We start from the raw sequence: 26,111 nt of genomic DNA, 5'->3' as shown, positions 1-26,111 counted from the left end.
AGCCCTGTCCCCTCCTGTCCCCTCCTGTCCCCCCCTGTCCCCTCCTGTCCCCTCCCTGGCAACCCAGAGCAGGCACCCTGAGCTGTCCCCTCGCTGTGCAGGTGTGTGGCTCTGACGGTGTCACCTACGCCAACGAGTGCGAGCTGAAGAAGACGCGGTGCGAGAAACGCCAGGAGCTCTTTGTCACCAGCCAGGGGGCCTGTCGGGGTGAGTGTCCTCAGGGAAGCCACCCCTCCTGGTGGCAGTGTCCCCAGGTGTGTCCCCAGTTGTCCCTGGGTGTGTCCCCAGGTGTCCCCAGTGTGTCCCCTAAAGGAAGCCACCCCTCCTGGCTGGGTGTGTCCCCAGGTGTGTCCCCAGTTGTCCCTGGGTGTGTCCCCAGTGTGTCCCCCAAAGGAAACCACTCCTTCTGGCTGGGCGTGTCCCCGTGTGTGTCCCCAGTTGTCCCTGGGTGTGTCCCTTGAAGGAAGCCACTCCTCCTGGCTGGGTGTGTCCCCATTTGTCCCTGGGTGTGTCCCCAGTTGTCCCTGGGTGTGTCCCCAGTGTGTCCCCTAAAGGAAGTCACTCCTCCTGGCTGGGTGTGTCCCCAGGTGTGTCCCCAGGTGTCCCTGGGTGTGTCTCCTGAAGGAAGCCACTTCTCCTGGCTGGGTGTGTCCCCAGCTGTGTCCCTGGGTGTGTCCCCAGTGTGTCCCCCAAAGGAAGCCACTCCTCCTGCCTGGGTGTGTCCCCAACTGTGTCCCTGGGTGTGTCCCTGGGTGTGTCTCCTGAAGGAAACCACTTCTCCTGGCTGGATGTGTCCCCAATTGTCCCTGGGTGTGTCCCTGGGTGTGTCCACTTCCCATGTGACCTGTGTGTCCCTGTCCCCTCCCTGCAGCCCTGGCCACCACCCCTCCGCCCCTGCTGCTCGTGCACTGCAGCCAGACCGTCTATGGCTGCTGCCCCGACAACGTCACCGCGGCGCTGGGCGTGGGAGCCGCCGGATGTCCCAGTGAGTGCCACCTCAGGGACACCTGGGGACACCCCGGGGAGGGTTTGGGGTCCTGGATGCTCATCATAGGATATTAAAGTTTATTTGGGGTTTTGATTCCTGTTTATCTGGGACTTTGGGTCCCGACTAACTGGGATTTGGTTCCTGTATATTTGGGATTTGGTTCCTCAATAACTGGGATTTGGTTCCTGTTTATGTGGGATGTGGGTTCCTGTTTATTTGGGATTTTAATTCCTGTTTATATGGGATGTGGGTTCCTGTTTATTTGGGATTTGGTTCCTGTTTATTTGGGATTTTGATTCCTGTTTATTTGGGATTTTGGTTCCTCAATGACTGGCATTTGGTCCCTTGGGATTTTGGTTCCTGTATATTTGGGATTTTTCCCTAACTGACCCCCAATCCATGGGCACCGAGTCACCTGTGTGCCACCTGTGTCCCCCCTGTGTCCCTCCTGTGTCCCTCAGGGGTTGTCACCACTCCAAGAACCCCCTTGGACCAGTTTATCCCAGTTTATCCCAGTTTATCCCAGTTTATTCGCTATCCCTGCCCTGGGAAGTGCTCACCACCCCGCTGCTCCCCAGGTGTCCCTTTCTGTCCCCTCATCTGACAAGGACAGCATCCCCCTGGCTGCCTTCCCTCCACAAGCTCATTAATTAATTAATAACCAGGCTCTAATTGCTTCCTTCCACTGGATATTAATGAGAGAGCAGCTCTTGATGGCAGCAGGGATGTGTCACAGGTGACACAGGTGACACCGGGTGACACAGGTGACACGGGTGTCCCCTCCCTCAGGCACGTGCCAGTGTAACCCCTATGGCTCGTACGGGGGCTCGTGTGAGCCCGGCTCGGGTCAGTGCTCCTGCAAACCCGGCGTGGGCGGCCTCAAGTGCGACCGCTGCGAGCCCGGCTTCTGGAACTTCCGCGGCATCGTCACCGACGGCCGGAGCGGCTGCACGCGTGAGTGACACGGGGACAGCGGGGAGAGCCAGGGGACAGTGAGGGGAACACCCTGAGTGACAGCAGGGACAGCAAGGGGACATCCAGAGTGACAGTGGGGACAGCCAGGGGACAGCAGGGACAGTGAGGGGAACACCCTGAGTGACACGGGGACAGCGGGGACAGCAGGGGGACAGCCAGGGGACAGCCAGGGGTCATCCTGAGTGACAGCAGGGACAGCAAGGGGACATCCAGGGTGACAGCAGGGAGACAGCGGGGACAGCAAGGGGACAGTGGGGATAGCCAGGGGACAGTGAGGGGAACACCCTGAGTGACAGCGGGGGGACAGCAAAGGGACATCCTGGGTGACAGTGAGGATAGCCAGGGGAGAGCGAGGGGACAGCCAGGGGACAGCGAGGGGAACACCCTGAGTGACAGCAGGGACAGCCAGGGGACCGTGGGGGGACAGCCAGGGGACAGCCAGGGGTCATCCTGAGTGACAGCAGGGACAGTGGGGGGACAACGAGGGGACATCCTGAGTGATGGAGGGGGATAGGGGTGACAGGGAGGGGACACATGGGGGACACTGTGAGTGACAGGGAGGGGACACTGGGGGTGAAAGGGAGGGGACACTGGGGGTGACAGGGAGGGGACACTGGAGGGACACTGTGAGTGACAGGGAGGGGACACTGAGGGTGACAGGGAGGGGACACTGGAGGGACACTGTGAGTGACAGGGAGGGGACATTGGGGGGACACCGTGAGTGACAGGGAGGGGACACTGGGGGTGAAAGGGAGGGGACACTGTGGGTGACAGGGAAGGGACACTTGGGGGACACCGTGAGTAACAGGGATGGGGCACTCCATGAGTGTTTCCCCCTTTCCCACCCCATAATTGGATTTTCCCCCCCATTTCCCACCCCATTACTCTATTTTTCCCCCATTTCCCACCCCATAATTGGATTTTCTCCCATTTCCCACCCCATAACTGGATTTTCCCCTTTCCCACCCCATAACTCTGTTTTTCCCCCATTTCCTACCCCATAATTGGATTTTCCCCCATTTCCTCCTATTCTTCCTACTTTTCCCACCCCATAATGACGTTTTTCCCTGTTCCCACCCCATAACTGGATTTCTCCCCCATTCCCACCCCATAACTGGATTTTTCCCCCATTTCCCACCCCATGACTCTATTTCTCCCCCATTCCCACCCCATAACTGGATTTTTCCCCCATTTCCCACCCCATGACTCTATTTCTCCCCCATTTCCCACCCCATAACCGTGTTTCCCCCGTGTCCCACCCCGCCCCTGCTGTCCCCAGCGTGTGGCTGTGACCCCGCGGGCTCTGTGCGCGATGACTGTGAGCAGATGACGGGGCTGTGCTCCTGCAGGACGGGCGTCACGGGCATGAAGTGCACCCAGTGCCCCAACGGCAGCACCCCGGGCGCCAGCGGCTGCCAGGAAGGTCAGGGTTGGGATTTGGGGTTTGGGGTTTGGGTTCTGGGCATTTGGGATTTTGGGTCCTGAATAACTGGGATTTTGGTTTCTATTTATTTGGGATTTTGGTTCCTGGTTATTTGGGATTTTGGTTCCTGGTTGTTTGGGATTTGGACTTCTGTGTAATTGGGATTTTGGTTCCTGTTTATTTGGGATTTTGGGTCCTGGTTATTTGGGATTTTGGTTTCTGGTTATTTGGTATTTTGGTTTCTGTGTAATTGAGATTTTGGGTCCTGAATAACTGGGATTTTGGGTCCTGGTTGTTTGGGATTTGGATTTCTGTGTAATTGGGATTTTGGTTTCTGTGTAATTGAGATTTTGGGTCCTGGTTATTTGGGATTTTGGTTTCTGTGTAATTGGGATTTTTGGTCCTGGTTGTTTGGGGTTTTGGTTTCTGTGTAATTGGGATTTTTGGTCCTGGTTGTTTGGGGTTTTGGTTTCTGTGTAATTGGGATTTTGGTTCCTGTTTATTTGGGATTTTTGGTCCTGGTTATTTGGAATTTTGGGTCCTGGTTATTTGGGATTTTGGTTTCTGTGTAATTGGGGTTTTGAGTCCTGAATCACTGGGATTTTGGTTTCTGTTTATTTGAGATTTTTGGGTCCTGAATAACTGGGATTTTGGTTCCTGTGTAACTGGGATTTTGGTTTCTATTTATTTGGGATTTTGGCTTCAGCATAATTGGGATTTAGATTTTTGCGTAACTGGGATTTTGGTTCCTGATTATTTGGGATTTTGTCTCCTTTCCAACTGGGACTTTGTTTGTATATTTGGGATTTTGTCTCCTTCCTAACTGGGCTTTTTCTCCTTTCTCACTGGGATTTTTCTCCATTCCAACTGGACTTTGTCTCCTCCCCCCTGAACCATCCCGTGCCCCGCAGACCCCTCGGCCCCGCGCTCCTGCCTGGAGCTGAGCTGCTCCTTCGGGGCCTCGTGCGTGGAGCTGCACGGCTTCGCCCACTGCGAGTGCCCGTCCCTGCTCTGCTCCGAGGCCAACATGACCAAGGTTTGGGGACACCCTGGGGGGCTTGGGGACACTGGGGGTGGCACCTGCACACGGCTCTGCCCCGCAGAATCCGGCAGGAGTTTGTCCCCTGCTGGCCAGAGGGGACACATGGGTCACAGATGTCACCCCCCCAGGGTGACTCTGTGTGCTGCCAGCGTTCAGGGCCCCCTTGGTGGCACTGGGAGGGGTCCAGAGGTGCAGCTCTGGTGTCCCCTGTGTCCCCAGGTGTGTGGCTCTGATGGTGTCACCTACGGGGACCAGTGCCAGCTGCAGACCATCGCCTGCAGGCAGGGCCAGCACATCACGGTCAAGCACGTGGGGCAGTGCCATGGTGAGTGTCCCCTGGGCAGTGTCACTGTCAGTGTCCTCTGGGCAGTGCCATGGTGAGTGTCTCCTGGGCAGTGCCACTGTCAGTGTCCCCTGGGCAGTGTCCCCTGGGCAGTGCCATGGTGAGTGTCCCCTGGGCAGTGCCATGGTGAGTGTCCCCTGGGCAGTGTCACTGTCAGTGTCCCCTGGGCAGTGTCATCGTGAGTGTCCCCTGGGCAGTGTCCCCTGTGCAGTGTCCCTGAGTGTCCCCTGGGCAGTGCCATGGTGAGTGTCCCCTGGGCAGTGTCATGGTGAGTGTCCCCTGGGCAGTGTCCCCTGGGCAGTGTCACTGTCACTGTCCCCTGGGCAGTGCCACACTGAGTGTCCCCTGGGCAGTGTCCCCTGGGCAGTGTCACTGTCAGTGTCCCCTGGGCAGTGCCACTGTCAGTGTCCCCTGGGCAGTGCCACACTGAGTGTCCCCTGGGCAGTGTCCCCTGGGCAGTGTCACTGTCAGTGTCCCCTGGCAGTGCCATGGTGAGTGTCCCCTGGGCAGTGCCACTGTCAGTGTCCCCTGGGCAGTGTCACTGTCAGTGTCCCCTGGGCAGTGTCCTTGAGTGTCCCCTGGGCAGTGCCATGGTGAGTGTCCCCTGGGCAGTGTCACTGTCAGTGTCCCCTAGGCAGTGTCACACTGCGTGTCCCCTGGGCATGTTCCCTGGGCAGTGTCCCCTGGGCAGTGCCACTGAATGTCACCAGGGCAGTGCCACCCCTGTGTCCTGAGTTCGCCCTGTCTGTGGCTGTCACCCTGTGTGTCACCCCGTGCCACACCACATGCCCTTCCCAGCCCTTGTCACCCCTTCCCGGTGCCACCCCATCCCCTCCCCTCCTCACCCCATATCTGCTGCTCCCCACAGAGTCCCTGGCCCACACGAGCCCCCCGGTGTCCCCCACGCCGCTGCCCACGCTGGCCCTGCTGCCCGCGCCCCCTCGGGCCACCCCAGAGCCCAGCGGGGCGGCCACCAGCCCCACACCGCCAGGACAACAACCCACAGAGCGAGGCCACCCCACAACCACCCGTGTGACCACAGCCAGGCCGGCCACCACGGCCTGGGTCACCCACGGCGTGCACAAAGCCACCGTGCGCCCGCTGGCCACCGCGCCCGTGCTGGTGGCCACGGGGCAGCCGAGCTATGGCGAGTCCGGCAGCGCCGAGGGCAGCGGGGACCAGGACATGGGGAGCAGCGGGGACCAGGAGAGCAGCGGGGCGGGCTCTGCCGGTGAGTGCCACCCCCAGCCGGGCTCTGCGGGGTGGGAAATGGGGGGAAAATCCAATTATGGGGTGGGAAATGGGGGAAAAATAGAGTAATGGGGTGGGAACAGGGAAAAATAGAGTAATGGGGTGGGAAAAGCAGGAAAAATAGGAGGAAATGGGGGAAAATCCAATTATGGGGTGGGAAATGTGGGAAAAATAGAGTAATGGGGTGGGAAAGGGGAAAATCCAGTTATGGGGTGGGAAAGGGGAAAATCCAATTATGGGGTGGGAAATGGGGGGAAAATAGAGTAATGGGGTGGGAACAGGGAAAAATAGAGTAATGGGGTGGGAAAAGCAGGAAAAATAGGAGGAAATGGGGGAAAATCCAATTATGGGGTGGGAAATGGGGTAAAAACAGAGTTATAGGGTGGGAAAGGGGAAAATCCAGTTATGGGGTGGGAAATGGGGGAAAAATAGAGTCATGGGGTGGGAAATGTGGGAAAAATAGAGTTATGGGGTGGGAAATGGGGGGAAATAGAGTTATGGGGTGGGAAATGGGGGAAAATAGAGTTATGGGGTGGGAAATGTGGGAAAAATAGAGTAATGGGGTGGGAAATGGGGGAAAAATAGAGTTATAGGGTGGGAAAGGGGAAAATCCAGTTATGGGGTGGGAAATGGGAGAAAATCCAATTATGGGGTGGGAATGTGGGAAAAATAGAGTAATGGGGTGGGAAATGGGGGAAAAATAGAGTTATGGTGTGGGAACAGGGAAAAACGTCATTATGGTGTGGGAAAAGCAGGAAAAGTAAGAGGAAATGGGGGAAAATCCAATTATGGGGTGGGAAATGGGGGAAAAAATAGAGTTATGGGGTGGGAAATGGGGGAAATCCAATTATGGGGTGGGAAAGGGGGAAACACTCATGGAGTGCCCCATCCCTGTTACTCACGGTGTCCCCCAAGTGTCCCTTCCCTGTCACCCCCAGTGTCCCCTCCCTTTCACCCCCAGTGTCTCTTCCCTGTCACCCCCAGTGTGCCCTCCCTGTCACTCATGGTGTCCCCCCAGTGTCCCCTCCCTGTCGCCCCTGTCCCCCTCCGTCACTCAGGGTGTCCCCTCGCTGTCCCCCTGCTGTCCCCAGGTGAGGAGGAGGAGGAGCCGGACGAGGCCCAGGTGACATCCACGGCTGCCATCGAGAGGGCCACGTGCTACAACTCGCCCCTGGGCTGCTGCTCCGACGGCAAAACCGCGGCGGCCGACGCCGAGGGGAGCAACTGCCCCGGTGAGCGTGGGGCTGGGGGAGGGACCGGGGACCTCCTGGGGTCCTTTTGGGGTCAGGAGCTCGGGAACTCTCCAGGAGGTGACACAGAACTCCCGATGTGGATTTGGGGTTGGGATCTCTTTGGGGTCAGGAATCTCTCAAGGAGGTGACACAAAGGAGGATTTGGGGCTGGGGGAAGGTTTGGGGTCCTTTTGGGGTCAGGAGCTGGGGATCTCTCAAGGGGGATGACACAGAATTACCCATGTGGATTTGGGGTTGGGATCTCTCTGGGATCAGGAATCTCTCAAGGAGGTGACACGAAGGAGGATTTGGGGCTGGGGGAAGGTTTGGGATCACTTTGGGGTCAGGAATCAAGGGGCCATGCCCCAGTATTTTACTGATTGAAATCCTTCCTCGTTCTTTGGGGTCTCCTTGGGACATCCCCTTTTCCTCTGGGAAAACAACACTTTTCTTTTTAACCCATAAAGGACAGAGCCTGGTGAAAGGGAAGGGGAGAGAGAAAGGGAAGGAGGAAGGGAAAAGGAAAAGGGAGACAGAAAAATGGAAAGGAAAAGGGAAAAGGGAAAGGGAAAAGGAAAAGGAAAAAGGAAAGGGGAAAAGTAAAGGGAAAGGGAAAGGAAAAAGGGAAAGGGAAAGGGGAAAGGAAAAGGGGAAAAGAAAAAGGAAAAAGAAAAGGAAAAGGACCCAGCCCGGCATTCCTGGTGCTGTTCCAGGATGGTTTGGCAGGGCTGGCCAGCCCAGGTGTCCCCATGCCAGGTGTCCCTGTCCCAGGTGTCCCCGTGCTGTGTGTCCCTGTGCCAGGTGTTCCTGTACCAAGTGTCCCTGTACCAGGTGTCCCCATGCCGTGTGTCCTTGTACCAGGTGTCCCAGGTGTCCCTGTACCAGGTGTCTCTGTACCCAGTGTCCCCATACCAGGTGTCCCCGGTGTCCCAGGTGTCCCCGTGCTGTCCCCACTGTCCCCAGCCCCGGTGGCCCCGCCGTGCCCCGGGCTGTGCCGTGTCCCTTGTCCTCTAACGTGTCTCTCTTGTCGCCTAGCGGAGCAGGGGCGCTGCTCTCCGCGCCGGAGCTCGCAGGAAGCCGTCTGGTAAAAGCTGTCACCTCCAGCCTGGTGTTTGTCACCTCCAGCCTGGTGTTTGCCATCTCCAGCCTGGCCTTTGCCATCCTGCACTAACCCTCCATGGCTGTGCCCGTCCCACCCCGACTAACCCGGCACTGGCACTACCCCACACCTCCATGCCCTTCCCCAGGGTCCCGGCGCTCCCTCGCCGCCCCGAGCCCCTCTCAAGGGTTTGGTCTCTGTCCCCTTCCCTCCCCCAGCCACCAAGGTGTTCCAGGGAGTGCTGATCCTGGAGGAGGTGGAGGGCCAGGAGCTGTTCTACACCCCGGAGATGGCTGATCCCAAATCCGAGCTCTTCGGGGAGACGGCGCGCAGCATCGAGGGCGCCGTGAGTGAAACCAAAAATCCAAATTAACAGGAACCAAAATCCCAATTGTACAGGAACCAAAATCCCAATTGCACAGGAACCAAAATCCCAATTACACAGGAACCAAAATCCCAATTGCACAGGAACCAAAATCCCAAATAAACAGGAACCAAAATCCCAATTACACAGGAACCAAAGCCCTGATTACACAGGAACCAAAATCCCAATTGCACAGGAACCAAAATCCCAATTACACAGGAACCAAAATCCCAGTTACACAGGAACCAAAATCCCAATTGCACAGGAACCAAAATCCCAATTACAGAGGAACCAAAACCCCAATTGAACAGGAACCAAAATCCCAATTACAAAGAAAACCAAAATCCCAATTACACAGGAATCAAAATCCCAATTACACAGGAACCAAAATCCCAATTACACAGGAACCAAAACCCCAATTGAACAGGAACCAAAATCCCAATTACAAAGAAAACCAAAATCCCAATTACACAGGAATCAAAATCCCAATTATACAGGAACCAAAATCCCAATTACAGAGGAACCAAAATCCCAATTGCACGGGAACCAAAATCCCAATTGCACAGGAACCAAAATCCCAATTAACAGGAACCAAAATCCCAGTTACACAGGAACCAAAATCCCAATTGCACCGGAACCAAAATCCCAAATAACCAGGACCCAAAATCCCAATTACACAGAAAAACCAAAATCTCAGTGATTCAGGACCCGAAATCCCAATTTCACAGAAATCCAAATCCCGAACAACCAGGTCCCAAAATTCCAAATAACCAGGACCCAAAATCCCAATTGCACAGGAACCAAACTCCCAGTTATTCAGAAACCAAAATCCAGGACCCAAAACCCCAGTCGCTCAGAAATCCAAATCCTAAATAACCAGGACCAAAACCAGCTTTTATCTTAAACTAATCACTTTTAGGGATTGGAAAATAGCAGCAGGAATTTGGTAATGTTAGTTATGATAGGTAATGGTGAAAGTATTGATTGGCTGTCATGTTTTAAACTGCTCTGCAATAAAAAGTAAATAATGCATGGTCACCAGAACCAGAGCTGGCTTTCCCCCATTTTTTTTCCAGCCAGGATTTTCCCTTCAAAGCAGAATTTCCCTTTCCTGTCCCCCACAGCTGGACGAGCTGTTCCGAGCTTCTGATGTCAGGAGAGATTTCAGGAGCGTCCGCGTGCGGGACCTGGGCCAGAGCAGCGCGGTCAGGGTCATCGTGGAGGCTCACTTCGACCCAGGTGGGGCCAGACCCCAACCCCAAACCCCAAATCCCCAAATCCCAAATCCCAAATTCCCAAATCCCAAATCCCTTCTGGCTGGGAAATCTGTGTGATCCTAAAGTTCAGTGGGGTTGAGTCTTTTATCCCCATTGTGGAGGCTCCCTTCGACCCAGGTGGGGCCAGACCCCAAATCCCAAACTCCAAATCCCCAAATCCCAAATCCCCAAATCCCCAATCCCCAAATTCCTGAATCCCAAATCCCAAGTTCCTTCTGGCTGGGAAATCTGTGTGCTCCTAAAATTCACTAGGGTTGGGTCTTTTATTCCCATTGTGGAGGCTCCCTTCAACCCAGGTGGGGCCAGACTCCAATCCCAAATCCCCACTCCCAAACCCCAAATCCCAAACCCCAAATCCCTTCTGGCTGGGAAATCTGTGTGATCCTAAAATTCAGTGAGGTTGGGTCTTTTATTCCCATTGTGGAGGCTCCCTTTGACCCAGGTGGGGCCAAACCCAAATCCCAAACCCCAAATCCCCAAATCCCCAAATCCCCAAATCCCAAACCCCAAATCCCTTCTGGCTGGGAAATCTGTGTGATCCTAAAATTCAGAGGGGTTGGGTCTTTTATCCCCATTGTGGAGGCTCCCTTCGACCCAGGTGGGGTCAAATCCCAAATCCCTTCTGGGGATATTTTTGTCATGAAAGGAGGGATATTTTCCTTGGGAAATGAGGGTTATTTTCCTTGGGAAATGAGGGTTATTTTCCATAGGAAAGGATGGTTCTTTTCCTTGAGAAAGGAGGAATGTTTTCATTAAGAAATGAGGATTATTTTCATCATGAAAGGAAGAATATTTTCCATGGGAAAGGAGGGTTATTTTCCTTAGGAAATGAGGATTATTTTCCTCAGGAAAGGATGATTCTTTTCCTTGGGAAAGGAGTAATAGTTTCATCATGAAAGGAGGAATATTTTCATTATGAAATGAGGATTATTTTGCATGGGAAATGAGGGTTATTCTCATTAGGAAATGAAGATTATTTTCCTTAGGAAAAGAGGATTATTTTCCTTGAGAAAGGAGGAATATTTTCATTAGGAAATGAGGATTATTTTGCATGGGAAATGAGGGTTATTTTCATTGGGAAAGGATAATTCATTTCCTTGAGAAAGGAGGAATATTTTCCATGGGAATTGAGGATTATTTTTCATGGGAAATGAAGGTTATTTTCATTGGGAAAGGAGGATTATTTTCCTCAGGGAAGGATGATTCTTTTCCTTGAGAAAGGAGGAATATTTTTGTCATGAAAGAAGGGATATTTTCATTAGGAAATGAGGATTATTTTCCTTAGGAAAAGAGGATTATTTTCCTTGAGAAAGGAGGAATATTTTCATCATGAAAGGAAGAATATTTTCCATGGGAAAGGAGGGTTATTTTCCTTAGGAAATGAGGATTATTTTCCTCAGGAAAAGATGATTCTTTTCCTTGGGAAAGGAGTAATAGTTTCATCATGAAAGGAGGAATATTTTCCTTGGGAAAGAGGATTATTTTGCATGGGAAATAAGGGTTATTTTCATTAGGAAATGAGGATTATTTTTCTTGAGAAAGGAGGAATATTTTCCATGGGAAATGACGATTATTTTGCATGGGAAATGAGGAATATTTTCCTTGGGAAATGAGGATTATTTTGCACGGGAAATGAGGGTTATTTTCATTAGAAAAGGATGATTATTTTCCTTAGGAAAAGAGGATTATTTTCCATGGGAAAGGAGGGATCTGGAGGGTCATGGCAGGGAAATTCCCGCTGGAATCCTCACTGTCCCTTCCCTCCTCTCCCTCCTGGCTCAGCCACGTCCCACACGGCCGCCGACATCCAGGGGGCTCTGCTGAAACAGATCCGAGCTGCCAGGAGAAAAACCATCCTGGTGAAGAAACCCCAGGCAGAGCACATCAAATTCATGGATTTTGGTGAGATCCTGGGGGCTCTGATCCCTTTTGGGGTTTTCAAATTCCAGGGGGGCTCTGCTGGTCTTGGCTTGGGCACCAATCCTCCCTAAAATTAATCCATACCTGAACCTAAAACTGACCCATACCTGACCCCAAAACTGACCCACACCTGACCCTAAAACTGGCCCATAACTGACCCTAAAACTGACCCACACCTGACCCTAAAACTGATCCATACCTGAACCTAAAATTAACCCATACCTGAACCTAAAACTGACCCACACCTGACCCTAAAATTAACCCACACCTGACCCCAAAACTGATTCATACCTGAACCTAAAACTGACCCACACCTGACCCTAAAATTAATCCATACCTGAACCTAAAACTGACCCACACCTGACCCTAAAATTAATCCATACTTGAATTTAAAATTAACCCGCACCTGACACTAAAACTGATGCACACCTGAACCTAAAACTGACCCATACCTGACCCTAAAACTGATCCACATCTGACCCTAAAACTGACCCATACTTGACCCTAAAATTAACCCATACCTGAACCTAAAACTGATCCACATCTGACCTAAAACTGATCTACATCTGACCCTAAAACTAACCCACACCTGAACCTAAAACTGACCCATACCTGACTCCAAAACTGATTCACACCTGATCCTAAAACTGATCTACATCTGACCCTAAAATTAACCCACATCTGACCCTAAAACTGACCCACACCTGAACCTAAAACTGACCATACCTGACCCTAAAACTGACCCATACCTGACCCTAAAATTAACCCATACCTGACCCTAAAACTGACCCATACCTGACCCTAAAATTAACCCACACCTGACCCCAAAACTGATTCATACCTGAACCTAAAACTGACTCTCACCTGACCCTAAAATTAATCCATACCTGAACCTAAAATTAACCCATACCTGACCCTAAAACTGACCCATACCTGACCCTAAAATTAACCCATACCTGAACCTAAAACTGATCCATACCTGCCCCCAACCCAACCCCTCCATAACCCTCTCTGTGTTCCAGACTGGATCCCCCGGCTCTTCACCACCACCGTCACCACCACCACGGCCACCACCATGGCCCCAGCCACCACCCACAGGATCCCTGCAGCCACCTCAGCCCTGGCCACCACCCACAGGATCCCTGCAGCCACCACCCACAGGATCCCTGCGGCCACCTCAGCCCCGGCCACCACGCGCCGTGTCCCGGTGGCCACGCCGTCCCTGGGCAGAGCCGGTGCCAAGGCGGTGGCCGTGGGCAGCACCAGGAGGCCCAGCCCCAGCAGCCCTGGCAGCAGCAGGAGGAAGCCGACCCAGTGGCCCCCTGGCACCCCCAGAGCCCCCCGGCCCTGCGAGTCCCAGCCCTGCCTGCACGGCGGCACCTGCGAGGACGACGGGCACGGCTTCACCTGCAGCTGCCCCGCGGGACGAGGAGGGGCTGTGTGTGACAAAGGTGACCAAAAAATATCAATCTGGGGGGTTAAAAATTGGTTCCTGCCTGCCTGATGTGGGAGGGGATGCCAGAGCCTGTGACAGGTTGTTGCAGACTGGATTCTGAATATTCCCAGTTTTGTGCAGGGTAGGAAAACATTCCCAGATTTGTGCCACATAGGAAAACATTCCCAACTTTGTGCAGGGCAGGAAAACATTCCCAACTTTGTGCAGGGCAGGAAAACATTCCCAGTTTTTTGCCAGGCAGGAAAACATTCCCAGCTTTGTGTTGGGCAGGAAAACATTCCCAGCTTTGTGCCAGACAGGAAAACATTCCTAGCTTTGTGTTGGGCAGGAAAACATTCCCAGCTTTGTGTTGGGCAGGAAAACATTCCCAGCTTTGTGTGAGACAGGAAAACATTCCCAGCTTTGTGTTGGGCAGGAAAACATTCCCAGTTTTGTGCAGGACAGAAAAACATTCCCAGCTTTGTGCCAGACAGGAAAACATTCCTAGCTTTGTGTTGGGCAGGAAAACATTCCCAGCTTTGTGTTGGGCAGGAAAACATTCCCAGCTTTGTGCCAGGTAGGAAAACATTCCCAGATTTGTGTGAGACAAGAAAACATTCCTAGCTTTGTGTGAGATTGGAAAACATTCCCAGATTTGTGTGAGACAGGAAAACATTCCCAGATTTTTGCCAGGTAGGAAAACATTCCCAGCTTTGTGTGAGATTGGAAAACATTCCCAGATTTGTGTGAGACAGAAAAACATTCCCAGCTTTGTGCCACACAGGAAAACATTCCCAGATTTGTACAGGGTAGGAATGCATTCCCAGATTTTTGCCAGGCAGGAAAACATTCCAGCTTTGTGTGAGATAGGAAAACATTCCCAGCTTTGTGCCACATGGGAAAACATTCCCAGATTTGTGTGAGATTGGAAAATCTTCCCAGCTTTGTGCCAGGCACTGACTGCCCTGTCCCTGCTGTCCCCTGCTGTCCCTTCCTTTCCCTCCTGTCCCCTGCTGTCTCCTGCTGTTCCCTGCTGTCCCTGCTGTCCCCTGCTCTCCCTCCTGTCCCTGCTGTCCCCTCCTGTCCCCTGCTGTCCCTGCCCCTCCCTGTCCCCGCAGCCACCGGCAGCTCCATCCCCAGTTTCGGGGGCGAGTCGTTCCTGGCGTTCCGGACGATGCGCGCGTACCACACCGTGCGCATTTCCCTGGAGTTCCGCGCGCTGGAGCCCAGCGGGCTGCTCCTCTACAACGCCCAGAAACACGGCAAGGACTTCATCTCCCTGGCCCTGGTGGGGGGCTTCGTGCAGCTCAGGTGAGGGAGGGCAATCTGCACCCCAGGAGGGGGATTTGTACTCTAAAAGGGCTCAAAGTGGACAAAAATCTGGATTTTTTGGGGGTTTTTTTAGCTGGAATACTGAGGGAGCTCTTCCCTCTTTTCAGCAAAGTGAACTCGCTTGTGTCACTTTGAATTTTAAAAAGCTGCAAGGTGTGGGAGGTTGGTTTTTTTTCTGACAGATCTTTTTTTGGTGGGGTTTTGGGAGGTTGGGTTTTTTCTGAGAGATTTTTTTTTGTGGGTTTTTTTTAAGAAATGTGGAAAGGGGGAAAAGGAAAGGGAGGAAAGTGCTGGAGTGGCTTTTTTGTATTCCAAAATGTAATGGGATGGGTTTGGAATGAGGGGAGAGGGAGAGAGGGGAAAGAAGTAGGGAGAGAGGGAAGGAAGGAGAAGTGAAAAATGGAAAGGAAGGAAGGAAGGAAGGAAGGAAGGAAGGAAGGAAGGAAGGAAGGAAGGAAGGAAGGGGAGTGAAGGAGAAAGGAAGGATGGCAGAGAAAGGAGAGGGAGGAGAGAAGGAAGGAGAGGGAGAGAAGGAGAAAGAGAGGGAGGGAGGGAGGAAGGAAGGAAGGAGGAAGAGAAGGATGCAGGGAGAGGAGGGAAAGAGGGAGAGAAAGAAGGAGAAAGAGAGGGAGAGGAAGGAAGGGAAGAAGGAGGGAAGGAGAGAAGGAAGGAGGGAGAGAAAGCAGAGGAGGGAGGGAAAGAAGACGGGAAAGAGGGAGAAAAAGGAGTGGGAGGAAGGAGGGAGAGAGGGAGGGAGAGAAGGAGAGAAAGCAGGAGGGAGAGGGTCCCCAAGCGCTCCCAGTGCCACATCACCCCTGGCACAAAGCCCTGCTGTCCCCTGTGGCACAGCCCTGCTGTCCCCTGTGGCACGTCCCAGCTGTCCCCTGTGTCACAGAGCCCTGCTGTCCCCAGGTTTGACACGGGCTCTGGCCCGGGCACGGTGAGCAGCCGGGTGCGGGTGCAGCCCGGGCGGTGGCACCAGCTGCTGGTGACGCGGAACCGGCGCAACGGGAGCCTGGCCGTGGATGGGGAACCCCCGGTGAGCGGGGAGAGCCCCATGGGCACCGACGGGCTCAACCTGGACACCGACCTGTTCGTCGGGGGAGCGCCCCGCCAGCACATGGAGCTGTGAGGGGACACTGGCATGGGGACACTGGGAGGGGGCACTGGGACGGGGGTGACACTGGGGATGGGAGTGGCGCTGGGAGGGTGACACTGGATGGAGGGGACACTGAAACTGGGGGTGGCACTGGGAGGGTGGCACTGGACCTAGTGGGTGGCACTGAGGATGGGAGGGTGGCACTGCCCCATGAGGGTGACATTGTCCCATGAGCGTGACATTGCCCCATGAGTGTGACACTCCCCCATGAGAGTGACACTGCCCCATGAGGGTGACACTGCCCCGTGAGTGTGGCACTGCCCTGTGAGTGTGACACTGTCCCATGAGAGTGACACTGTCCCATGAGTGTGACATTGTCCCATGAGTGTGACACTGCCCCATGAGTGTGACACTGCCCCAGGAGAGTGACACTGCTCCATGAGGGTGACACTGCCCCATGAGTGCCAAGGCAGGGCTGGCTCCCATCTCAACCCCACCCCTGCAGCCCCTTCCACGCTGCCCACCCACCCTGACACCCTCTGGTCACTGTCCCACCCCTCAGTGACCAACCCCTGTTGTGTCCCCCCAGGGTGGCCAAGCTCACCCTGACACCCTGCAGTCACTGTCCCACCCCTCAGTGACCAACCCCTGGTTCCATATCCCCCCAGGGTGGCCGAGCTCACCCTGACACCCTGCAGTCACTGTCCCACCCCTCAGTGACCAACCCCTGGTTCCATATCCCCCCAGGGTGGCCGAGCACAACCCACCCTGACACCCTGCAGTCACTGTCCCACCCCTCAGGGACCAACCCCTGTCGTGTCCCCCCAGGGTGGCCGAGCGCAGCGCTGTCACCGCGGGGCTGCGGGGCTGCATCCGCCAGCTGGGCATCAACAACCGCCTGTACCAGCTGCAGCAGGGCGCCGGTGACGTCCTGTACGGCAGCGCCGTGGGCCAGTGCGGCCAGCAGCCCTGCCAGCCCAACCCCTGCCACCACGGCGCCGTCTGCCACCCCAGGGAGGACAGCATGTTCCACTGCCAGTGCCCCGAGGGCTACACGGGTACGGGGTGGGCATGGGGTGGGTATGGGGTGGGCACAGGTGGGGACAGGGGGCTGTGCAGGGTGAAATCAGCCTGGTGGTGTGGGTGAGTTCAGGGTGGGCTGTGGGGATAAGGACAGGAGCTGGCTGTGCTCGTGTCACAGATAATGGCACCTTTAGGGGAGTTAATTAATGTCATTGGGGACACAGGGGACGTTGGGGACACAGGGATATTGGGGATATGGGAACACTGAGAACACTGGGGACATGGGGGACATTGGGGACACTGGGGACACAGGGGACATTGGGGACATGGGGATGTTGGGGATATGGGAACACTGAGAACACTGAGTGCCAAGGGACATTGGAGACATTGGGGACACAGGGGACATTGGGACACTGAGAACACTGGGGTTGGTGACACAGGGGACATTGGGGACACAGGGGACATTGGGGACATGGGTGTATTGAAGACATTGAGAACACAGGGGTTGGTGACACTGGTGACACAGCGGTTGGTGACACGGGTGTTGGTGACACTGGTGACACAGCGGTTGGTGACTGGGTGTTGGTGACACCAGGTGTTGGTGACACAGGGGTTGGTGACATGGGGTTGGTGACACCGGGTGTTGGTGACATGGGAGTGGTGGCAGGGTAGCTGACACTGGTGACACGGGGGTTGGTGACATGGGGGTTGGTGACTGAGTGTTGGTGACACAGGGGTGGTGGCAGGGTCCCTGACACTGGTGACACAGGAGTTGGTGACTGGGTGTGGGTGACACAGGGGTTGATGGCAGGGTTGGTGACACTGGTGACACGGGGGTTGACGACTCTGGGTGTTGGTGACACGGGGGCTGGTGACACAGGGGTTGGTGACACTGGGGACACTGGGGCATGGGGTTTGGTGACACCGGGTGTTGGTGACACAGGTGTTGACGACTCTGGGTGTTGGTGACACTGGTGACACAGCAGTTGGTGACGCTGGGTGTTGGTGACACAAGGGTGGTGGCAGGGTCCCTGACACTCCCCCTGTCCCCACGCAGGGCCCACGTGTGCCTTGGAGAGGAACCCGTGCGAGCCGTCCCCGTGCCACGGCTCTGCCACCTGCCTGGTGCTGCCCCAGGGCGGGCACCTGTGCGCCTGCCCCATGGGGCGCCACGGCGACTCCTGCGAGCAAGGTGGGATAGCGGGGCCGGGGGGGATCCCTGGGAGCTGTCCCCAGCCTGGGGTGGCCCTGGGGACACGGGCAGTGCCAGCTAGCCCTGACCTGCCCGCTGTGTGCAGTGACAGAGCAGGAGCAGTCCGGGCCCTTCCTGCCCCAGTTCAGCGGCTCCTCCTACCTGGAGCTGAACGGGCTGCAGAGCTTCGTACCCGACCTGCAGTGAGTGCTGGGCTGGGATGGGATAATGGGATACAGGGATGGGATGGGATACAGGGATGGGATGGGATGGGATGGGATGGGATCAATGGGATGGGATACAGGGATGGGATGGGATGGGATGGGATACAGGGATGGGATGGGATACAGGGATGGGATGGGATACAGGGATGGGATAATGGGATGGGATACAGGGATGGGATACAGGGATGGGATGGGATGGGATGGGATACAGGGATGGGATACAGGGATGGGATACAGGGATGGGATACAGGGATGGGATACAGGGATGGGATGGGATGGGATGGGATGGGATGGGATGGGATGGGATGGGGCAGGACCGCAACTGGCAGGGAGGGGAGTGTCCCTGTCCCTCTCATGGAGGTGTTCCTCTCCTCTCACTGAGATGTCCCTGTCCCTCTCACAGAGATGTCCCTGTCCTTCTCACAGAGGTGTCCCTGTCCCTCTCACAGCGGTGTCCCTGTCCCTGTCCCTCTCCTGTCCCCGTCCCTGTCCCTGTCCCTCTCACAGAGGTGTCCCTGTCCCCCTCACAGCAGTGTCCCTGTCCCTGTCCCTCTCCTGTCCCTGTCCCTATCCCTGTCCCTCTCACAGAGGTGTCCCTGTCCCTGTCCCCCTCACAACAGTGTCCCTGTCCCTGTCCCTCTCCTGTCCCTGTCCCTCTCACAGAGGTGTCCCTGTCCCTGTCCCTCTCCTCTCACAGAGGTGTCCCTGTCCCTGTCCCTCTCCTCTCACAGAGGTGTCCCTGTCCCTCTCCTGTCCCTGTCCCTATCCCTGTCCCTCTCACAGCAGTGTCCCTGTCCCTCTCCTGTCCCTGTCCCTATCCCTGTCCCTCTCACAGAGGTGTCCCTGTCCCTGTCCCTGTCCCTCTCCTCTCACAGCGGTGTCCCTGTCCCTGTCCCCCTCACAGCAGTGTCCCTGTCCCTCTCCTGTCCCTGTCCCTATCCCTGTCCCCCTCACAGCAGTGTCCCTGTCCCTCTCCCCCCAGGGACAAGATGTCCATGGAGCTGGTGTTCCTGGCCAAGAGCCCCACGGGGATGATTTTCTACAACGGGCAGAAGAGCGATGGCAAAGGGGACTTTGTGTCGCTGGCCCTGCGCGAGGGACACCTGGAGTACAGATACGACCTGGGCAAGGGGCCAGCCCTGCTCAGGTGAGCCCCGTGGGGCAGCTCTGCACCTCTGGTTTGGCATGGAAACAGCTCTGGGAGAGCAGAGATTTTATCAGAATTATCTCTGATAGAGCAGGGATTTTATCATTAGTTAACCTCTGATATATCAGTGATTGTATCAATAATTAATCCTGATATAGCAGAGATTTTATCATTAGTTCATGTCTGATCTATCAGGGATTTTATCATTAATTAACCTCTGATGGAGCAGAGATTTTATCATTAATTAATCCTGATATAGCAGAGACTTTATCATTAATCTCTGATATATTAGGGATTTTATCATTAATTAATCCTGATATAGCAGAGATTTTATCATCAATTCATCTCTGATAGATCAAGGATTTTATCATTAATTCATCTCTGGTAGATCAGAGGTTTTATCATTAATTCATCTCTGATAGAGCAGAGATTTTATCTTTAATTAACCTTTGATATAGCAGAGATTTTATCATTAATTCATCTCTGATCAGAGACTTTATCATTAATTAATCCTGATAGACAGATATTTTATCATTAATTAACCTCTGATATAGCAAGGATTTAATCATTAATTAATCTCTGATAGAACAGAGATTTTATCATTAATTAATCTCTGAGAGAGCAGAGATTTTATCATCAATTCATCTCTGATAGCTCAGAAATTTTTATCATTAATTAATTTCTGATAGATCAAGGATTTTATCATTAATTAATCTCTGGTAGATCAGAGATTTTAATTTTAATTTTTCACATTTTAATTCACATTTCAATTAACACTTTAATTCACATTTTAATTCACCCTTCAATTAATTCCCACTTTAATTCACCTGAGCAAGGCTCGCTTTGACTGAACCTCTCTTCAATAAAATTTTACCTGTATTATAACACTAAAATATGACATTTATGACAAGATCTCCATTTTATTTTCCATTTCCATGCCCCAGGAGCAGGGAGCCTGTGCCCCTGGACACCTGGGTCAGGGTCCAGCTGGAGAGGAGCGGCCGCAAGGGCGTCCTGAGGGTCAACGACGGCCCCAGGGTGACAGGAGAGTCCCCGGTGAGTGACCAGGGGAGCCAGGCAGGGAGCAGCCCTGCTCTGGGCCAGGAAATTCTCGGTGTTCTGGGCTTTAAATAATGCCTTTAGGGTGGGAAAGTGGAATTTCTGATGGTTCTGGGCTTTGAATTGTGGTTTTGGGAGTAGAAAAGTGGAATTTCTGATGGTTCTGGGCTTTAAATAATGACTTTTAGGATGGAAAAGTGGAATTTCTGATGGTTCTGGGCTTTGAATCATGGTTTTGGGGGTGGAAAAGTGGAATTTCTCCAGTTCATGGGCTTTAAATTGTGGTTTTGAGGGAAGAAAAGTGGAATTTCTGGTGGTTCTGGGCTTTGCATCGTGGTTTTGGGGTGGAAAAGTGGAATTTCTGACGGTTCTGGGCTTTAAATCCTGTTTTGAGGATGGAGGAGTGGAATTTCTGATGGTTCTGGGCTTTACATCATGATTTGAGGGTGGAAAAGTTGAATTTCTCAGGGTTCTGGGGTTTAAATTGTGATTTTGAGAGTAGAAAAGTGGAATTTTTGACAGTTCTGGGCTTTGAATCGTGGTTTTGGGGGTGGAAAAGGGGAATTTCTGATGGTTCTGGGCTTTGAATAATGGCTTTGGGGGTAAAAAAGTGGAATTTCTCCAGTTCATGGGCTTTAAATTGTGGTTTTGAGGGAAGAAAAGTGGAATTTCTGGTGGTTCTGGGCTTTGAATAATGGCTTTGGGGATGGAAAAGTTGAATTTCTCAGGGTTCTGGGGTTTAAATCCTGGTTTGAAGATGGAGGAGTGGAATTTCTGATGGTTCTGGGCTTTGAATCGTGGTTTTGGGGGTGGGAAAGTGGAATTTCTCCAGTTCATGGGCTTTAAATTGTGGTTTTGAAGGAAGAAAAATGGAATTTCTGGTGGTTCTGGGCTTTGAATAATGGCTTTGGGGATGGGAAAGTGGAATTTTTGATGGTTCTGGTCTTTAAATCCTGGCTTTGGGGGTGAAAAGTGGACTTTCTGACGGTTCTGGGCTTTAAATCATGGCTTTGAGGGTGGAAAAGTGGAATTTCTCAGGTTCCTAGTATTTAAATCCTGGTTTGAGGGTGGAGGAATTGAGTTCTCTAGCTCCTGGGCTTTAAATCCAGATTTTGAGTGTGGAATTCTCAAGGTTCTGGGCTTTACATCATGGTTTTGGGGGTGGAAAAGTGGAATTTCTCAGGGTTCTGGGCTTTGAATCTTGGCTTTGAGGGTGGAGGAATGGAGTTCTCCAGTTCCTGGGCTTTAAATTGTGGTTTTGAAGGTGGAAAAGTTGAATTTCTCAGGGTTCTGGGCTTTAAATTGTGGGTTTGAGAGTAAAAAAGTGGAATTTCTGACGGTTCTGGGCTTTAAATCATGGTTTGAGGATGGAGGGATGGAGTTCTCCAGTTCCTGGGGTTTAAATCCTGATTTTAAAGGTGGAAAAGTGGAATTTTCAAGGTTCTGGTCTTTAACTCCTGCTTTTGAGACTGGGGGAATGGAGTTCTCCAGTTCCTGGGGTTTAAATTGTGGTTTTGAGTGTGGAAAAGTGGAATTTTTCAGGCTCTTGGGCTTTAAATCCTGGTTTGAGGGTGGAGGAATGGAGTTCTCCAGATCCTTTAAATTGTGATTTTAATTGTGGGTTTAAATTTTGGTTTAAATTGTGGTTTTGAAGGTGGAAAAGTTGAATTTCTCTGGCTCCTGGGCTTTAAATCCTGGTTTGAGTGTGGAATTCTCAGGGTTCTGGGGTTTAAATCCTGATTTTGAGTGTGGAATTCTCCACCTCCTTGGGTTTAAATCCTGGTTTGAGGGTGGAGGGGAGGAATTTTTGGGGTTCTGGGCATGGAGAATTTGGGGGGAGCCCCTTGGGGTCCTTTGGTGCTTCCTGTCCTCTTTTCTGTCCCTGTCCCTGTCCCTGTCCCCATCCCTGCTTCTGTCCCTGCTCCCCTTGGGATTCCTTTCCAGCTCACCCCAAAATCCACCTGGAACCAGAACATCCCTGACAAAAAAAGGGAATTTCCTGCCAAAAAAGGAGATTTTCCTACCAAAAAAGGGCTTTTCCTCCCTGTCCCTCCTTTCCCCAGCCCCTCTGGTGGCAGTGCCACCTCCTGCCACCCCCAGCCCCTGCTGCAGTGTCACCCACTGATGTCCCTTTGTTTTTTTTCTCTCTCTCCCTGTGATTTTCCCTTTTTCCCCCCTCCCCTGCTGTCTGGATCCCAGAAATCCCGTAAGGTACAGATAAGTATGAGCCCACCTCGCCTCCATCTCATCTGCCATTGGCACCTCCTTCTTTTATTTCATTTTATTTTGGTGTTTTCCATCCCTTTTCCCATCTGGTTTAGGATTCCTGTAGTTTAGAGCTGCTCATTCCCTCTCCTCCTCCATTCCCAGCCAGTTGTTCCAAATTAATCCAGTCATTTTTAAATATTTTTTTTTTTCTATTTAATTTTATTTTATTTTATTTTTATTGTTTATTGTTTATTTTTATTATTTTTATTTTTAATTTTTAATTTTTAATTTTTAATATTTAATTTTTAATTTTTAATTTTAATTTTTAATTTATTTTTAATATTTTAATATTTTATTTTATTTTTTCGTTAATCCCACCAAACATTAGCTAGTGCTCCATGTCACCCCATCCTTGCTGTGGCCCTGGAGAATTCCCAGGAATTCCCAGCAAGGAGGGAATTTTCTGCATGAGGAGTTTTCTGGAGAATCCATCTATGGAATCGTCAATAAAACATCCTAAAATAAAATATCCTAAAAGAAAATGATCCTAAAACAAAATTATCCTAAAATAAAATATTCTAAAGCAAAATTATCCTAAAATAAAATATTGTAAAAGAAAATTATCCTTAAAAAATTATCCTAAAATAAAACATTCTAAAGCAAAATTATCCAAAAAATAAAATATCCTAAATCAAAATTTTCCTAAAATAAATCAATTGTCTTTGGCGTCAAAGATCCCAAATTGAGAGAGGCGCGAGGATCAGACTGCGCCTGGTCCTGCAGGGACAGCCAGGGGACACTGAGGGGACACTGAGGGGACACTGAGGGACATTCAGGGGACACTGAGGGGACACTGAGGGGACACTGAGGGACATTCAGGGGACACTGAGGGGACACTGAGGGACACTGAGGGACATTCAGGGGACACTGAGGGGACACTGAGGGACACTGAGGGGACACTGAGGGACACTGAGGGTCATTCAAGGGACATTCAGGGGACATTCAGGGGACACTGAGGGACAGTCAGGAATGTCCTGACCCTGTCCCTGTGTCTCCAGGGACACTCAGGGACAGCCAGGGACACTCAGGAATGTCCCCTGTCCCTGTCTCCCCAGAGACTGCCAGGGATGTCCTCTGATACTATCCAGAGACATTCAGGAATGTCCTCTGATGCTGTCCCTGTGTCCCCCAAGGACACTCAGGAATGTCCCCTGACCCTGTCCCTGTGTCCCCAAGGACACTCAGGAATGTCCCCTGACCCCATCCCTGTGTCCCCAAGGACACTCAGGAATGTCCCTGTCCTGTGTCCCCAAGGACACTCAGGGATGTCCCTGTCCCTGTCCTGTGTCCCCAAGGACACTCAGGAATGTCCCTGTCCTGTGTCCCCAAGGACACTCAGGGATGTCCCTGTCCCTGACCCTGTGTCCTCAAGGACACTCAGGGATGTCCCTGTCCCTGTCCTGTGTCCCCAAGGACACTCAGGGATGTCCCTGACCCTGTGTCCCCAGGGACACTCAGGGATGTCCCCTGACCCTGACGCTGTCCCTGTGTCCCCAAGGACTCTCAGGGATGTCCCTGACCCTGTGTCCTCAAGGACACTCAGGGATGTCCCTGTCCCTGTCCTGTGTCCCCAAGGACACTCAGGGATGTCCCTGACCCTGTGTCCCCAGGGACACTCAGGGATGTCCCCTGACCCTGACGCTGTCCCTGTGTCCCCAAGGACTCTCAGGGATGTCCCTGACCCCGTCCCTGTCCTTGTCCCCAGGAGCCACACCAGGTGCTGAACCTGAAGGAGCCGCTGTACGTGGGGGGAGCCCCCGACTTCTCCCGGCTGGCGCGGGCGGCGGAGATAGAGCAGGGCTTCCAGGGGGCCCTGCAGAGGGTGAGCCGGGCAACTGGGCCAAACTGGGTCATACTGGGACAGCCCAGGGTCAGACTGGGACAGCCAGGGTCAAACTGGGACAGCCAGGGCTTCCAGGGGGCCCTGCAGAGGGTGAGCTGGGCAACTGGGCCAAACTGGGTCATACTGGGACAGCCAGGGTCATACTGGGACAGCCAAGGTCATACTGGGACAGCCCAGGTCATACTGGGACAGCCCAGGGCTTCCAGGGGACCTGCAGAGGGTGAGCACGTCCCAGTGTCAAACTGGGATAGCCCAGGGTTATACTGGGATAGCCAGTGTCCAGCTGGGATAGCCAGCTCAGGGATGAGAATTCCAGAGTTTCCCAGGAAATCCCTGCTAGGAATGAGAATTTCAGGGAATCCTTTCTGAGGCAGTGCCAGGGATGAGAATTCCAGAGTTTTCCAGGGAATCCCTGCCAGGGATGAGAATTCCAGAGTTCCCCAGGGAATCCCTGCTAGGGCAGTGCCAGGAATGAGAATTCCAGAGTTTTCCAGGGAATTCCTGCTAGGGCAGTGCCAGGACTGAGAATTCCAGAGTTTTCCAGGGAATCCCTGCCAGGGCTGAGAATTCCAGGGAATCCCTTCTAGGGCAGTGCCAGGGATGAGAATTCCAGAGTTCCCTAGGGAATCCCTACTAGGGCAGTGTCAGGGCTGAGAATTCCAGAGTTTTCCAGGGATTCCCTGCCAGGGATGAGAATTCCAGGGAATCTGTGCCAGGAATAAGAATTCCAGGGAATCCCTTCCAGGGCAGTGCCAGGGATGAGAATTCCAGAGTTTCCCCAGGGAATTCCTGCCAGGGATGAGAATTCCAGGGAATCTGTGCCAAGGATGAGAATGCCAGAGTTTCCCCAGGGAATCCAGGCTAGGGATGAGAATTCCAGGAAATCCCTACCAGGGCTGAGAATTCCAGAGTTTCCCCAGGAAATCCCTACCAGGGCAGTGTCAAGGATGAGAATTCCAGGGCAGTGTCAGATTCCCCAGGGAATCCCTACCAGGGCTGAGCACCCCAGGGAATCCCTGGCAGGGCTGAGCCCCCCAGACCCCCCAGCCCCCCTGGAGCTGTGCCCTTGTCCCCTGGCAGCTGTCCCTGGGGGCCGTGGCGGTGCTGCAGCAGCGGAACGTGCGCGGTGCCAGGGAGGTGTCGCGGTTCCGGGGCCACCCCTGCGCCCACAGCCCCGGGCCCTGCCAGCACGGCGGCTCCTGCCTGCCCACCCTGGGCTCCTACCAGTGCTCCTGCCAGAGGGGCTTCTGGGGGGCCCACTGCGAGAGAGGTGCGATGGGGAGGGGTTGGGGGGGTTTGGGGTGGGTACAGGGAGGGTTTGGGGTGGGTATGAGGTGGATACAGGGGGGTATGGGGGATTTGGAGTGGGTATGGGGGGGTTTGGGGTGGATATGAGGTGGACAGGGAGGGTTTGGGGTGGGTACAGGGGGGGTTTGGGGTGGGTATCAGGGACTTTGGGGTGCCCTGAGGGGTTTGGGGTGGGTATGAGGTGGATACAGGGGGGGTATGGGGGATTTGGGATGGGTACAGGGGGGTTTGGGGGGGGTACAGGGTGGTTTGGGGTGGGTATAAGGT

At 53.2% G+C, this 26,111-nt stretch overlaps 1 protein-coding gene across 1 annotated transcript in view; it reads left to right on the top strand.

Moving 5' to 3' along the window:
- The window catches only part of AGRN (agrin), a 109,878-nt gene that overhangs the window by 73,019 nt on the left and 10,748 nt on the right, over window positions 1-26,111 (top strand). Inside the window, 22 exon segments of the mRNA XM_033079407.2 lie at window positions 102-207; window positions 872-985; window positions 1,778-1,942; window positions 3,243-3,386; window positions 4,298-4,422; window positions 4,648-4,753; window positions 5,640-6,002; window positions 7,114-7,254; window positions 8,572-8,699; window positions 9,842-9,956; window positions 11,777-11,896; window positions 12,937-13,365; window positions 14,468-14,660; window positions 15,594-15,809; window positions 16,609-16,838; window positions 17,861-17,995; window positions 18,102-18,198; window positions 19,202-19,366; window positions 20,311-20,422; window positions 22,625-22,636; window positions 24,399-24,515; window positions 25,617-25,806. Coding sequence (XP_032935298.1) covers window positions 102-207; window positions 872-985; window positions 1,778-1,942; window positions 3,243-3,386; window positions 4,298-4,422; window positions 4,648-4,753; window positions 5,640-6,002; window positions 7,114-7,254; window positions 8,572-8,699; window positions 9,842-9,956; window positions 11,777-11,896; window positions 12,937-13,365; window positions 14,468-14,660; window positions 15,594-15,809; window positions 16,609-16,838; window positions 17,861-17,995; window positions 18,102-18,198; window positions 19,202-19,366; window positions 20,311-20,422; window positions 22,625-22,636; window positions 24,399-24,515; window positions 25,617-25,806 — 3,523 coding nt within the window.

Source organism: Catharus ustulatus, chromosome 24 (assembly GCF_009819885.2).
Source record: "Catharus ustulatus isolate bCatUst1 chromosome 24, bCatUst1.pri.v2, whole genome shotgun sequence".
In the NCBI taxonomy this organism is placed as follows: Eukaryota; Metazoa; Chordata; class Aves; order Passeriformes; family Turdidae; genus Catharus; species Catharus ustulatus.
This window is presented reverse-complemented; position numbering and strand designations above follow the sequence as displayed.